Here is a 15824-nt window from a genome sequence, read left to right on the forward strand (position 1 = left end):
TCGAGAGGATACAAAAATCCCTTGAGTCGAGGAAACACCATAGTTCACTGTAACAAGGATTTTCATTTGTTTATTCTGTCTTTCTTCTTCGATCACCCTCGCACAGATTGCCCGTTCAGCAACTGCTTCGACCCTGAATACGGGGACCTCCCCGCGCCCTACCCCGGGTTAACACCCTGGCTCCATTTGTTCGAACCACAGCGGCATACACAATTTCATGGTATGTTCGAGGAAAATCTTGTGGGCTGCAGCTGGAGGGAGGGAGGGGTGCCTTAGGCAAGGGGATTACATTCCTGCAAATCGTGGGTGTGTGCGGCTTGTCAAAGCCGTGTCGTATAGATTCCTCTGCAGAATCCATACAGTGAGGCATATTGTGTTCGCCATACTTAGAGCTGACTTTATGTGGGGAAGGCACGGATGGAGAGTCAACCGAATATAACTATTTTTGCCCGAGGAAGGCCTTGAAAAGGCCAAGGCATGTGAAATATCCAACGTAAAGGTAAAACTTAGCAAGGAGGCATTGACTCTCTGACGTTCCAAAATAAATAAACAACTAAGTAATAATCCAAGGAATACTGCGTTTTACCCATATGGGTAGGTAGTTCCACAAGACTAGGATGGGTGACTTTTCTCATATCCGTCTGTAATTTAGGATAGTAGAGATTATGTTTGTTGGTTTGTTTGTTCGTGTGATTATTTGTTTTTTCTTAGCACTAAGCAGGCTGTTGCTGCCATTCACGGGGTCCAACTCTCTCCATTGCTGTCATTCCATCCCCTGAAGCAACACCAGGAGGAACACACTCACACACACTCTGTTGTTGGTTCGGGAATGATTCTGTTATTAAGTTTCCCACATGAGTTCTACCAATGAAATTATGACAACTGTTACCCATCAATTTTTGAAACTTTGATGTATTGTTTATTTAGGTTGAACCCACCTGGAAATATTAGATGCAAATGCTCAAGGAACTCGAAACCCACTTCCAAGCAAAGAACCCCACAATTTTATTTTATTTTTATGGAACTTGTGTTTTTTTTTTATTGTAATTTGTCTCAACAATACATTGAGTGTGTTTCTAAAGATACTCATGTGGGTGTTTCTTGTAAGCAAAATTGTCCAGCTTGTTGAAGAACCCCTCAATTTATGTATTTATTTTCAACTTGGATCAATTGTTGTTAATTGGTATTTTATATTCACATCATGGAGAGAAAAAGAATCAAAGACTTACACAGTTACAATATTCTGGGAGACAGTACATGTATGACTTCCATGAAGAAGATAAAAGTAATATTTAAACTATATTCTGGTCCTTAATAATTTTGAACAACTTCTTATAGCAGGTTCTTATAATCTCAACTTTTTCCAGTGAAAGGATGGATATTCACAATTGCAAACCATGGGTTTTTCTAATATTAGATTTTAACAAGTAAACAATACTACATAGATAAATGTATGATTAACTTTCCATCTTAAATAATGTCTTACTTGGGGAATGTTCTTGACCAAGTGTATAGTAATTCTATACAAAAATGTAATTCTCATACATGTGTGTATGCCATTATTTTCATGATCAAAAGAAAATAGAATATTTTTACTTACAACAGCATTGAAGAAAAACTTCTAAATGAGAATCGGATGGAATCTGCTCTGTGTATTTCTAAAAATATAAACTATGGTACTGTTACAGTAACATGAGATGACAAACATCTACCATTCAAATTCATTTACCAATAACATAAACAACTTCCACTGACCATGAGGTTGTATTAAAGTCATCTAGAGTTGAGCTAGAGGTGTTTCTTTTGCAAAAGCAGAGTTCCTCATGCAAAGCAAAGCGAAAATAGGATCCTACTTGAAAAGCAAAAATGGAAGTGAAGTACTGCATGCAAAGGCTTCCAAAATAAGATTGAATTAAAAGTTGTTCAAATATTGAACTTGTTTGCCCAACTTGGCAATTTCCATTAAAGTGCTAAAGCTTCTGTAACTGTGATCTCAAGGCTCATATCCTTTCTCCATGCATTGAAACCACATAATTATCTCTAATCACTGAGGTAAGTATCATGCTTAAATTCATTATACATACTTATATTTGCACAGCTGAAAGTGAAGATATATACATACTTATATTTGCACAGCTGAAAGTGAAGAAATATAGGTACATAGTGAAGTATGAAATCTTATATCAAATATAAGTATGTATATATATATATATATATATACATTTGGAGTGTCAGGAAACATTAAAAGAAGAGGGCTCATGGACTTTATCCCAACATCTAAACATGCTATTCTCCTTTTGTTTTTTTTTTTTATTGAAATGGTTCCAGTAAATACATGTATATCTATAGAGAATAAATTATGCTCAACAGCTTGGCTTCTACTCGTGTCAATAAGTGTGTATGTATCTGTATATAAACACACATGGTCACATTGACAGTTTCTTTGATGACTCAATTGGCATTTCAATTCAAGAGTAAGCAACCATCATCCTATTGAAGGCATTTTTCCACATTGTATCCAAAGTCTACAAAGGAATCATGTTGGTTTCTATTTTATGCCATCCAGATGTTGCATCCAGGTTTTGGAACTCCACTGTATCTGAACCCCAAGTTATGAAAGCAACTGCAGCAACAGATGAAAAACTAAACATGCACAGTTTGCCACTAAGTGCATGAGAACATTGCATATTATTAGACAGCATGAATGTAAAGTACCAAAGGCAGGGGTTAAGCCTGAGAGAGGAGGTGGTGAGACCCATGGTTGCCTATTTCATGCATGCACCATAGTTGGATTAATTCAGGGGATGATGCAGCAAAGTTGTGAAGAAAAAGAAGAAGAAAAAGAAGATGGCTGTGTTGGGCTAGTGCTACTTGTGGCACTTGTAGCACTTGTAGCAACTGTGATTTAGGGCTTTAGGGTTCTCAATCTGCCCATATCCCAGACCCAACCACTAGCCAGAATCTCTTCACACACAAACTCGGTGGCTCACCGGCTGGGGTTCCCGCGCGACCGAATAGTCCACAGCCACGCATCGGTGGAGCCTCGGTCATAGGACTAAAGTGGACACGTACATGTCGAACGTGTCTGCGACGTGGCACTCGAGAGCCACCTGTCGGTCTCTGATTGCGTGGGACCCCCGGGCGGTCCTGAATGATTCGAACTCCCGCGCAAATGTTTCTTTTTTCCCCACCGAGCACCACCACCTCGATGCCGACACTGCCGTCGGAATCGGGCCCGCGAGAGGAGTGCCTACTGTCTGTTCCGGTGTCGTTTCCGTTGTCAGAGCCTGATGGAAGCTGTAGCTGAGCAAAGATGGGAACTGGAAGTCAGCGGAAGGGTCGGCGTACGCGGTGCGAGGGTGGTTGGTCCATTGGGTTATCTTGCTGCAATGCGATGCATGTGATTGCTTGTAAGCCATGGAAGCAGCAGACTGCAGTGAGGTCTGCGCCTCTTCTCCATGGGGAAACCACTGCAGTCACGAGGGCATTGAATATCAATATACTGTCTAATGTTGGCATGGCAGCCTTCGTAAAGCATTGCTACAGCAGAATCTTCTATGAGCTTCTAGAGCAAAGGAAGCTTTTTTGCGACACCAAACGAACATGTGAGGGGGACCAGTTTTCCAACCCCAACAGCACAATCCACTTGTGAATCAGTCATCTACAACAAATTTGAAATGAGTTAGAACGCTGCAAGAATCACAGAAAATTGAATCATATAACTGCCGAAGCTTGCATCCTCTGTGACCCCTCTCACCCATTCAATTTGGACCTCTGGCCTTTGCATTGATTCGTCTCTCAACTCACCAAATGCTCATCAATAAGCATCACTAAATGGTTAAGAAGATGGAATCTTCCATGTGCAAGTACTGAGCACAGGGACCACAAAATTTAATGACCCACCTCTACAATGATTTGCCGGGTACCCATCACTAATGCTCCGTGCTTATCTGAAGGGATAAACCACCAACCATCTTATCCCCCGTATTATTGTCTCGGATGCTTTCATATCAATGAACAATTAATCATAACCCCTCAATGAATGTACACCTACAAATTGTTAAGCAATCATACGCCTCTCAAAATTTGCCGTGAACATCGAGAATAAACATTTATGAAGAAAAAAAAAATCATAATAGCAGTCTGATTTCAGAAGGGGGCAACGCTTCCACCCTTTTCACCCTCGCGACGATGAGTTGCAGCTTGTCAAATACAAATTTGAGAATCCACGAGGATAGCACGAAGCTAAGACTTGGAAACTCTCCAATTTACACACATCGATGTTTACCGTGCTCAAAAAATTTCAGTCAAGCGAACAACTTGTTAAAGCAGCAATTGGACAAATATAAGACGACAAAGCGCATCTTCCGAGATTTCTCCAGGGTTTCAGTCGCGGTTGACGCAACGGTCCAGATCGCAGGGTGACTCCGGAAGCGGAACTAGAACAGTCACTCTTGTTATGAGATCAATTGCAGGAGGGGGAGATCAAATACAAGAGAAGAAGGGTAAGTAAAAGTGTGTGGGGGGGGGGGGGGGTAAATAAAAGGGGATGCTAAACTGGAACTCCCATTCCCAACATTGCATAGCTCCGTCACTTCCCTCGTTGCCGCTGCCCACTTCTGAAGCTTTTGGGGAACAAGCACATCCTATTCCTGACCTTGCATGGGAACGTGGGAACATGCTGGTCCCATCCCTTGAGAGATCATCGGTCATGGGTAGCGCACGCGGCATTGGGGTGGGCAGTTGTAACGCCCCTCTGAAAAGCCAGACTTCTTTGATGCCTTAGGTTGGTTCTGGCCTCGTGGCCGTTCCACGTCATCATCGTTTTACACAGTCATTGCTCTTTCCCTGTCATCACCGCCACGTCACCTTACTCGACATTTTAACCAGCTTTTATTTTAATACTGTTTATTAATATTACCAGGATTTTTTCCACATGGCTTTGAATGATTTTTAATTATTTTAGTATGCATGTGTGTTATTTATTCATTTTTTCTACAAATTAATGTATGCAGTTTAAATAAAACAAGAAAACTGTAGTAATGAATTGAATTAAATTTTATTTGAATTAATTCACCAAAAGCAATTATTATAGACAAGGTTGAGTTTATCATTATTATTATCATTGCAATTGTTTTCTAATGAACAATCAAGTTAATACAGAATGCTGTTGTAGTTTTTTGATGAGGATTGCACACAATCGATGCATATGTTATATAGCAAACAATGTAACATGCTCAAATGCAGATGTATTTAGCTCTAATAACACACAAATAATGGAATCTTTGGAACTATGAAATTTGAGTTCGAGTGGACCTATAAAGACTAGATTACATGGAAATACACAAAATATTCTACCACATCAATGTAAAGTTTAAAAGAACTGATTGTTGTATGTTAGTTATATCCAGTATTGTGTCAATTAATTATTCACCCCGGATAATGCCTTGGAATCAAAACCCATCTAAGAAAAAACTCAACTTATCAAGGCTTGGAAGTAAACTACCATATTTGCAATTCATTGATTTGCACATTTATACTGGTTTAGTCATACATGCACAGACTTTAAGTCTTCTTTTGATATCCTTTTTTTTACATGTTTATTTTTACAAGTATCTTAGAAAATGCCAGATGCTTTATGCAACAGGTTTAAATGAGATTTTTGTGTGTGTGTGTGTGTGTGTTGATATCTATCTACAGGTAACATATACATAGTGATTGGTGATAGAAGTTGCCATCCATCCATCCACCAACCCACAGCGTCCATCCACACATCATTTCATCCATTTCACAATACGTCAGCCGTAAACAAATTCGTTCATTCAACACGAATCCTATCCATCTATCCATCCATCCATCTGAGGTATACGTTCATTAACTTATCCATCCATGGGGTGTCTTTCCTTCCACTTCCGTTGAAAAGTGCGAAGCAATCTGTTGTCGTGCTCGCAAGTACACAGTGCTCGCACTTCCGCATGGGTCGAGTTTCAGGATTAGTGACGCCGCTCTTGGACTGCCCAATGGCATGGGGCCCTCCCTTGCTTCTCCACTTCCTCAGTGTATGGCAAAAAAATAGAGGAAGAAGACGACGAAGGCGACGAAGCCGCAGCATTAGCAGCAGCAGAAGAAGAAGCACAAACCCAAAATGGACAATGAAGGGCAAAAGCCTGCTCGCCCTTGTTTCTCTCTCTCTCTCTGCCCATGGCTGCCTTTTTCCTACTCTGCGAAGCGGACTAAAGTGTGGCAATTGGGTAGCCGCCTCTGGAATTGATCATGGCTCACCCACCACAGGTGACCCTTCCAAATCCCCACTTTACTAGCTCTTCAATTTGGACCTCCTTGTCACCTCAAAAACTGCCGATATTAACTAAAAAAGAAATACCTTCTTGTGTTGCAGGTCCAACACCCCACGTTTCATAACAGTGTCTCTCATGTTCGGGATCATGAATGCTGCACATTGCAGACTAGTTCGGAATGATCCATACCAACAGATCTGTTGACACTGCATTGATGCTGGTGCGCAAAATTTGGACGCTGTCGAAGGGTTTAACCTACCAGGTTTGCGATTGGCAACTGGCCAGGCATTCGATATCGAATAGTGGGAAGGGGTGAGAAAACTGCATGTAGTGGATAAAAAACCATTCCAACGCACAGTTTGGCTGGAAATCTCTTCCAGCTCGCGAAAAAAGTTGTGCCTCAGTGCATTCCTGGACCGTGTGATGTGAGAATGATCCAACCTCTCAACGCAGTGGCCGATCTTTGTGTACTGACCTCGGGTTCTTCAATGGCCCGTTTAGGATTTCATGAATGCTACCCATGTGAACACCAACGATTGGAGCCGGTATGGACAAAGCAATGGATTAATATTGCCACTGTGTTGATCAGACATGCCATGATCAACTCTGCAGAGATATGAGGGAGGAAGGCCCCAGGTCACCCAAGCACAGGGATGCAAGGTTACGCAAGCGTTCTAAATTGGGATTCCGACGTAATCAGCAGGTTGCAACTCTTCCGCCTCGAAGCCTCTACTTAGAAATTGTGCTCTTGCTTAATTCAGCATCCTAGGATGTTAAGCGATCCCAGCACCCCAGCATGATTTTTTGTCGACAGTAAATAGACCTTACCATCAAATTTAGACGGGTCTTTTATTGGAATAGAAGCATGTGGAAGAAAACAGTGCTGCGCTTATTTAGAAAAGAAGAGCGGGTTGTTCTTTGATTCCCTCCACATTTTTTAGCACCACTCCTTCCTGAGGAGCTCGGAGGAGAACTTTCATTCCACACGGTTCTTTCTGCAGTTCCCTCCATCTGACATCCTTTTTACTGTGCTTGCCCCTTATCCGTACGATCGGTCACAGTGTGCTCCAACGCTCGAAACCGAACTGCTCCGAAAGGGGGTTTGCATGCAAGGTTGCTAATGAATGATAAGCATTATGCCCAACTTTTCATATGTGATTGTTACTTGTTTTTGCAGGCTCTAGTTACCCAACAGAAAAATATGTGAAAAAAATATAACTTGTGACGAGAGATTTTTTTCTCACCAGAGGATTCAAATCAAAAGACAGCGCTTGATACCGTCCCACAAGTTACACGGGAATCGAACTCTTCGGAGAACACTGTAGTGTGTGCTGCAAATCCGGCTCCCTGCATGTTTGTAACTACAAGGTTGTTGACATGGTTCCCTACATTTCAGCGGAAGTCCAAGGTAACTTAATTGTTGTGGTTAGTTAAAAGTATACCAGAAACATATTGTCCGTGAATTGTACTATCCCCATGCTGCGAGGCAAATGGAGACAGGGAACATCGCAAGTTTCTACGTATATATATGCATGATATGTTCCTTGGCATTGCACATGATCAAAAATAATTTCTGCCTCTTCAGTGCAGAGTGCAGATGAAATCAACTAACTTGAAAGGCTGACATCATCGAAATAAGTCCTTCGGTCGATGATAATGTGCGCTAATGTTAGTTCCTGCGCAGGCCATCCAAACCCACATGGGAGGCATTGATCGGCAACCCGTCTCAATTAATAGAATATTTCGGTATGGGGAATTGATTAAAGAACGTACGCACACGAAAATTATGATGATTTGTTTTCGAGTTCGAGGCAAAAAGTAGTTTCTACGTATAATGGAAACGCGACCGAAAAGATCCGAAAATAGAACTGAGCTTTCACGGAACACGTCGCTCGTCGATCAAACTTAACGTTCAGACAACGTTCTTCCGTTTCGTCCGTTGCCTCCTACGTCATGCTCGCAGTTCGTGGGAGATGAGGAAATTGCACAATTCCCTTGAATCGCGATAACGAAAGATTCACAGTCCTGAATGACGCACATAAAAAGATGTATGCATCTGATGGGTGTTTATTCAGCGTGCATTGTTTCTACGCATGCAGGACTGTGAATTCGACTGAGAGAAGAGAGAGAGATATGTTGTCGTAGAGTTGAAATCCACGAGCTCGAGAGAGCTTGTATCGGCATTGATCTCAGACCTGTCTCATAGTAAAAGTCTGGTGCATTGTTACTGGAGATCGCAAAGCCTTGACATGTTTTGAAAGGAATATCATTGCATTCGATGCTTTGGAGATCGGAACTAAAGTCAGTTTCTGGGCTTTGGTTCGTTAGTGAAGCTTGAGGTGTCTGGGTTCAGAAGTTGGAAATCGTCTTAGATCTGATCCACCTTGCTCATTGTGACATCCTGCAAGAAGCAAGGTAGAGTTCCGGCTTCCGTGATTCGAGGATTGCAGGTGGTCTCACAGTGTTTGAAGCAAGGTGAGCGGCCTGTGGTCGTTGCCAACGCACACAATTCTCCAGTTTGTAACACTCAGGACAATGCACTGCATCAACGAACAGTGTCCAAGCCAAGAAGTTGATAGGTCTCGTTGTTCTCGGGTCGTTTGTTGTCTGGAACGGCGTTTTCAAGGGTCATTTGAGCGAATCTGACGGTAACCGACAAGATACCCCGACTACATTCTCCTCACGGCATCCCAGAATTCTGTACACACATCGCGAGAATCCCAAGGTTCGGATGCCGAGGCGCAGTTAGCGTGTGAGGGAATCGAATTCGGTGGTCAACTTCTTCCTCCTGCCTGAGTATGTTCTAGGAGTTCATGAACATCAATTATCAAAGACCGAGTGATTTTTTGTCTTACAATTGCAATCTGCTTGCAGCTACCAATCCTGCTATAGTTAGCACCCGTGAAAGGAATCCTCAACATTTGGGTTCCCTTTAAAGAGGTGTTCAGTACGAGTTGTTTGAATGTGATTCTTATTACATTTCCGTACTTCATTTACCACTAAGATCCAATACTAGCATTTGAGGGTAGCAGTACATGTAAGGTATATTTTTTCCGAGTGGTATGTAGTTAGCTTCTCTCTGCATGGACGTAGTTCACATGGCCTTGTGCCGCTCTCCGTGATTGCAAGGCTCTCAGATATAGTGTCGCTTCCTTCTATTCTATCATACTTCGACCTCTAATGGCCCAGAAAGAAAGGTGGTAACAACTATTATAGCCGCCTTTGCCAGACAAGCAGCCACGCAAGGCATTGTTGATTACACTGCTTCTTTTGCAGACTAGCTTTTCTTACTTCGCACATTCTTTTGTAGATCCCCCGGGCGTGGAGGAAGCAAGCTTCCATGCCTGTGTGAAGGTCTCTCTTTAATTAGCATATCATTTAATCTCAGGTTTGTTGAAAAGGATTCGTCAAGATGGCAGTCACAGCTACTCCAGCTCTTTCAACATTCTACGGCACCGAGGCTGCCAACATTCTTCAACCGCTAACTTTCTCCGGAAACCACGGTCTGATGGCAAACGATGTCGTACCGTTGTCTCTTGGATCTATGTTGACAATGGGTGGGACGTCACTGTACAATTACGGTGACAATGCAGCATTCGCCTCACCTTGGGACTCATATTTCACAAGGGATTCTAGTATCTTCAACCTACCGAATACTTTGTCTCCATCACTCTCCTTCAGTGACTCATCTGTGTACTCGACGGAGGAGTCGGATCTGCTTCTGCTGAACAGCGATTCCGACGATTTCTTCCAGCAGATCCATGGATGCAGTCCCATCAGCGCAACCAGTTCTATCAGTGCATCAAGCTCTATCAGCACAATGCATCCTAATTTGGTGAACACTCTGAAGAATATGGTGGCGCCAGGATCGGCGGGGTCCTCAGTAGCTCAAGGTGTTTCGATTTTTGGCGATGCCCAGGCACCTCTGCTTGATCGTCAACTATTGCCTCAGGTGCAAGTTGAGAACCATCTGCAGGATCGATCGCAACTAGATAGTATTTACGGCTTTCGCAATGCGCTACCGAGGCAAAGTCAGCAATCGGTTGTCGTTCCCAAAGTGGAGCTTCAGGATTTGCCATCGTCTGTCGGGGTCGTGGTTTCTACCCCTGCGGACTCTAACCTCGACTCTGTCAAGGTATTGGAACCTTTCCTTTCCATTGCTTTCTGGTAGTTTCAACGATTTCTTGGTTCATCAAATTCGTTGAAGGTGGGATTCCATCCTTACAACTTTGATTCGTTTACTGTACAGGCAGTGGAGAAGTCAGAGTCCGAGGACATCGAAGCAGCGGTGGTCTCCGTGGACTTGATTCAGAACAGGCGCCCTTTCAAATGCCAGCACGAAGGGTGCAACAAAACCTTCAAGAACCCGCAGACCATGAAGATGCACCACAAGACCCATTACAGTGATGGAAGCGCCGCAAGCAAGACTTGCACGTTGCCGACGCTGACTAGCTCTTTGAAAGCTGGCCATAACAAGAAAATCCCCTCCAGGTGCCCCAAATGCAAGAAGACATTCGTGGGACTCTATGAACTCCGGCGCCACTTTGGCCGAAAGCACTCTGAAGGGGAGAAGCCCTTCGGATGTCGCAAGTGCGGGAAGAAGTTCTACATTGAGGTGTGGAACTTTCACTGCTTTAACTTTCTTCGAAGTGTCTTTCCCGAGTCATCTTGTAATTCATGCTCTGATCAGATAATCACTTTCAGATCACAGTACTAACAATGGAGGTGTTATGCAGGTTGACGTGCGAGACCACGAGAAGCTGTGTGGTGAGCCGATCGAGTGCAAATGTGGCCTGAAGTTCGCCTTCAAGTGCAACTTGGTGGCTCACAAGAAGGCACATCCTGCCTGCCAAGATCAGCAACCAAATTGCTCTAGTTCAACAACGTCCAACAACCAGTCTTCTTCCGACGATTCAGATCATAGTCCTGGCATTTCGCGATACTCTCAAACATCTGGAATCAAGAGGGCAAGAGAGGAGTCTACGAGTCCTATTCAATCAAGTCTGCATGTTCCAGTGCCGGATTTCACCGGAATTCCAGATGCACCTCTTTTCAAGACGGCACGCCATGCCTTCCCAGGATCCTCTTTCCACTCGGAAACGAGCCCTTTATGGACGTCCAACATGCTATACCCACCAATTTCTTTCTCGAATTTGCCACTGCCGAGTGCGTATACCAATCTCGACTGCTTACAAGACCGTCTCCGATTTAATCCGCAACATTTCTCCACGAAGTCGCTCCCGATTCCGTCGACGTATGCGGAAGCTGTGAACTGTGAGATGGGGATTGCTCATAATCAGCTCCCCTTCAAGGCATGGTCCGGCTGAGTTAAGATTGTTGCCATCGGCAACAGAATTCAACACAGTATATGATTTTTCTACAATTTTCCCACGGACCATTCTCCGTCGAGGAGTCTTCATAGTCTTTGACCATTCCACCCATCATGTGTGGTCAAGTCCTATGAGGACAATTATTTCGCCGTTAGCAACAGCAAGTTGAAGCTGGTTAACAACCCTTCCGCCGCGAGCACCATTCTGTTTTTTTTTTTTTTTTTTTTTTTTTTTGTTTCACTCAGACTTGGGGCATATCATTACTATACGATACTTAGTTTCTTTAGTAGTTCCAGAAGAGTCTCCCGGGTCGAATATGATGGATGATTCCCCACCTTCAGCTGCAACCAACTATAGGTAGAGTAGGTATTTTTTTTGCGTGGAATAACCTTTATCGTTCTGCCCACTACACTTTTTGCTACAAATCCCGTATGATTTTTTTGATGGGCTTCAACTTCCAATAAAGCAGTGGAGACAAATGTGTTTATGCTTCAATGTTGTTCCTACAAGCTTGTTCTTCGTAATCATCCTGCATACTTCAGATTTGATTCTGTGAGTGTTTTGCCATGCGGCGTAATTAGTTGCGTGTTTACAAGTTCATGTCAACGATTGTGATTCTATTCTCCTTGGTTATGTATGATTCTTGGTGCATGTTTTGAAAGAATCTTCTGAAGTATCACCATCGATTTGTCTAGTTGCTCTCACTGACGATTGAACCATTTGTTGCTGTAACCGAGCCTAAAACTTTTACAAATCTGGAAGCAGCCTGTGAATGTTATCAAGAGCCGATGGATGGTTGCTTTGATAAACAGTAGAATGTTAACTTACCGTACCAAGATATGGTTACCACAAGCTCTTGAAATTGCATGCAAATGTGCAACTTTTGGCGAGGTTCATGACTGGGGCTGTTACAGCGACACTAAATTGTTATGGATTTGGAAACTTGTGCATAGTGAGAAGAGATATTGAGCAATCAAGTTTATAGTTCATGTAATAGTTTGAGGAGAAAACCATGATTGAGCATGCAGACAAAAATTGAGAACCGTGTGCTCTTGTAGTGGTTTGTAATCTTTATTCAGTAGAGGTGCAATTTGAAGTATTGACTAGAATCGGTGTGTAGCATCAGGTCACCTTTTGGTGAAATATTTGAGGGGATACTTGTGATTTAGTTCAGGCTTGCACTATCCTTGTACATCTTGTGATATAGCCAAGCCTGCTTGTTTTGTTAAGAATCAACAAGGATTTAACTTAAACTGGGTTTTGAAAGAGAGAAGGAAGGAGGATGCAAGAAATTAAGTGATATAGAGGCAAGAAGTTATTTGTTTGATATGACATGTAAAATGTTTATACCAACATCATGTTATGTCTAGAAAAGATTATTCTAAGAATCATTATAATCAACAATATATGTATAACTAGCTTTGTTTAAATTTATACTTTAAAGTCTTTGTGGTTGTATGATATGGATAATATGACTTTCTTAACATCCATGTTTAAAAGTTATGTATATATTTATATTTATATCAATTTTTAAGTTTTTAAAGATAAAAATAATACTATAATTTTTAATATCATGTTGTAGCTATTTTGAGGTCCTAACTATTGTATGCTAATACAAGTATTTTTTGTTTTTAAAAATTTTAATTGATTTCAATGAAAATATATTGTTATAATATATTATTTTTAAAACAAAGAGTTTTTTATGAATCTTTTGAGCATACAACTATAAACTAATTTACAAGATTTTTTGATAAATAAAATAAAAAAGATATTTTAAATTTTATTTATTAATAGATTTAATAAATAATATGGAGCACATTTAGAACAAGATGTTAAAATTTACAGATCTTAAAAGTATAGATAATAAATTTATATCTTATAGAAAAATTATTTATTGAATTCTTTAAAAAAAATAGTTAAAAAATTAATTATAACATTATAATATTTAAAAATATTAAAATTTTATATAATTTTGTTAATTTTGGCTTATTATGGTTTAAAAGGCATAATTTTTAAACAATTTAGAAGTCTTGTAGTCTTGATGTTTTTAGGTATCTAAAATAAAATCATATATATATATATATATATATATATATATGTTATATCTAAAAAAATAAAATATATTTACTAAAACATGTATATTTAAGTAAGTTGCAAAATAAAAAAATATCAATTTATGACACACATAAAATCTAAAACTAATTCAACTAAAGCTTCTAATAAAATTCTAATGCAATTTAATAGTTTTAAACATATGCTTTAATATAAAGAATTTGATTAATTTATTTAATTATTGTTAATCTTTTTATGTATGTATGTATGTATATATATATATATATATATATGGAGTTGATAAAGCCATATTCGATTGTTCTTAAAGCCATAATTTATTATTATTAAAGCCACACTCCATTATTATTAAAGTCATATCCTTCTTTGCCATCTCATGATTACTTATGTTTAATCCTTATTTCCATCCCTTGCTTTCAACCTTATTCCTTGTCCCTAGCATTCTTATCCTTCCCTCCTATCCCTTGTTTTGTAATTGTATGTTTTGAAAAGCATATTTGAGACAATGTATTTATCGATGCACCAATCAATTTTGAAGATTCTTGCTATAATGAATTAGGCAAAGGATTGATGACTTAACTACTTAGTTTTAGTAAAATTGTGACTATTAGTTATTAATTTCCAAAAAAATTATTCAAGATACTCAACAAATATGAAACTTTGGAGGATCTTCTTTGAAAGATTGAAGAGATTTTCTATGGTGAGGCATGTGAACTTTTGAGGTCCAATACTAAAAAGATACTAATGGAGCAAGTAAAATGTGTAAGAAATTTTTTTAATGATTTCAAAAGTTGAATTCAACAAGATGGTGCAAGAATCCCTATGTCTAGAAGTAGTATTTTTCCATTTATTTAATATATTATAAATTATATTATTTTTATGTATAATTATTTTGATATTTTAATGCTAATTTTTTTAAAAAAAGAAATGTGATTTTAGAAGATGAGGAAGGATCAAATAGAAATAAATCATATAAAAAATTGAAACATCAATAGGAATATTGCATACAAAATGGTGTTAGATAGGATAAATATTCTTTTATAAAATTAAAAACAAAATTAAAAACAAAATTAAAAAATAATTTTTAATTTTTTTACTTTTTAAAAATAATTTTTAATACATAATTTGAAATATTCAAATAAAAAAAAGATGATCCATTAAATTCAAAAAACACACAATAATAACATATATAATTTTGAAATGAGATACAAAGAAGGGAGATGTGGAGCTAAGAACAAGGGACAAAGAATTAGAGACAAGGAATGGTAATAGAAATGGGAAACATGGCATTTGAAACAGAGAATAGATATTAAGGATAGATGAAAGTAATTAGAAGATGACAAATAAGGAGTGTAGCTTTAACAACATTGAGGTGTAACTTTATCAACTTTATATATATATATATATATATATATATGTATATATATATATATAAGCAAGTATTTTAAATCCATATTTATTTCTTATGAGTGCTTTTAATTTTTTTTATTTGGTATATAAATCTAGACATAATTATTAAACAAAATATATTTATATTAAATTAAAAATAATATATATATATATATATATATATATATATATATATATATATATATATATTTTATGCTCCAATAAGAGTCTCACTATCTTTCTTTTTTATTCCTATGTAGATTTTGGTTCTCTCTTCTTTTTCTTTTTTATCAAAGAGAGAGACCAAGATTCTTGTAAAAAAAGAAAAAATAGCTTGATCTTCACATTATATGCCAATTGCTTTGCTTGCAAAGTCTTCTTACTCTAGAATTGAATTAATCTTCTTAAAAATAAAGATTCACCTTGTTGATAAACTTGTATCAAAGACATATATATTTATTCTAATATTTATCTATATGATTAAATAGAATTATGTAAAATTAGATTTCTTTCATAATATTTTCTAAAAATTCTTTTTAAAAGCTTCATAGATATTATTTTGGCTTTATATATGTTTGTAATTGATTGGTAGGTTAGAAACTTAATCAATAAGTTAACCACATGTTAGTAGCTTGTGAAAAAAACTAACTATGTGATACACATATAGAAAACTAGTCTTAAAAGTTAAAATATGTATCTTACAAAGTCAACACGTTTTGGAGGTCTTATAGGATACCAC

The 15824-nt window shown here is 38.9% G+C and overlaps 2 protein-coding genes across 3 annotated transcripts; one reads left to right on the forward strand and one right to left on the reverse strand.

Moving 5' to 3' along the window:
• Positions 1-2295: 2295 nt before the first annotated feature.
• LOC112274078 (uncharacterized) lies at positions 2296-4516 on the reverse strand. 2 transcript variants are annotated; one of them, XM_073529757.2, is made up of 4 exons: positions 4289-4516; positions 3904-3950; positions 3629-3661; positions 2296-3470 (listed from the first exon to the last, which is right to left on the reverse strand). In XM_073529757.2, exons 2-4 carry the CDS (start codon positions 3928-3930, stop codon positions 3048-3050), a joined length of 483 nt encoding a protein of 160 aa, XP_073385858.1. In that variant the 5' UTR covers positions 3931-3950; positions 4289-4516; the 3' UTR covers positions 2296-3047. The 2 variants fall into 2 exon arrangements, with proteins under 2 accessions (XP_073385858.1, XP_024359004.1); XM_024503236.3 differs by lacking the exon at positions 3629-3661.
• A 3771-nt stretch (positions 4517-8287) lies between these two features.
• Positions 8288-12121, forward strand: LOC112273890 (uncharacterized). The gene is made up of 3 exons (XM_024502918.3): positions 8288-10431; positions 10546-10911; positions 11033-12121. Exons 1-3 carry the CDS (start codon positions 9709-9711, stop codon positions 11621-11623), a joined length of 1680 nt encoding a protein of 559 aa, XP_024358686.1. The 5' UTR covers positions 8288-9708; the 3' UTR covers positions 11624-12121.
• The last annotated feature ends 3703 nt before the right edge of the window (positions 12122-15824 follow it).

The sequence above is a fragment of the Physcomitrium patens genome, chromosome 21 (genome assembly GCF_059467195.1).
Source record: "Physcomitrium patens ecotype Gransden chromosome 21, ASM5946719v1, whole genome shotgun sequence".
NCBI classification, from domain to species: Eukaryota; Viridiplantae; Streptophyta; class Bryopsida; order Funariales; family Funariaceae; genus Physcomitrium; species Physcomitrium patens.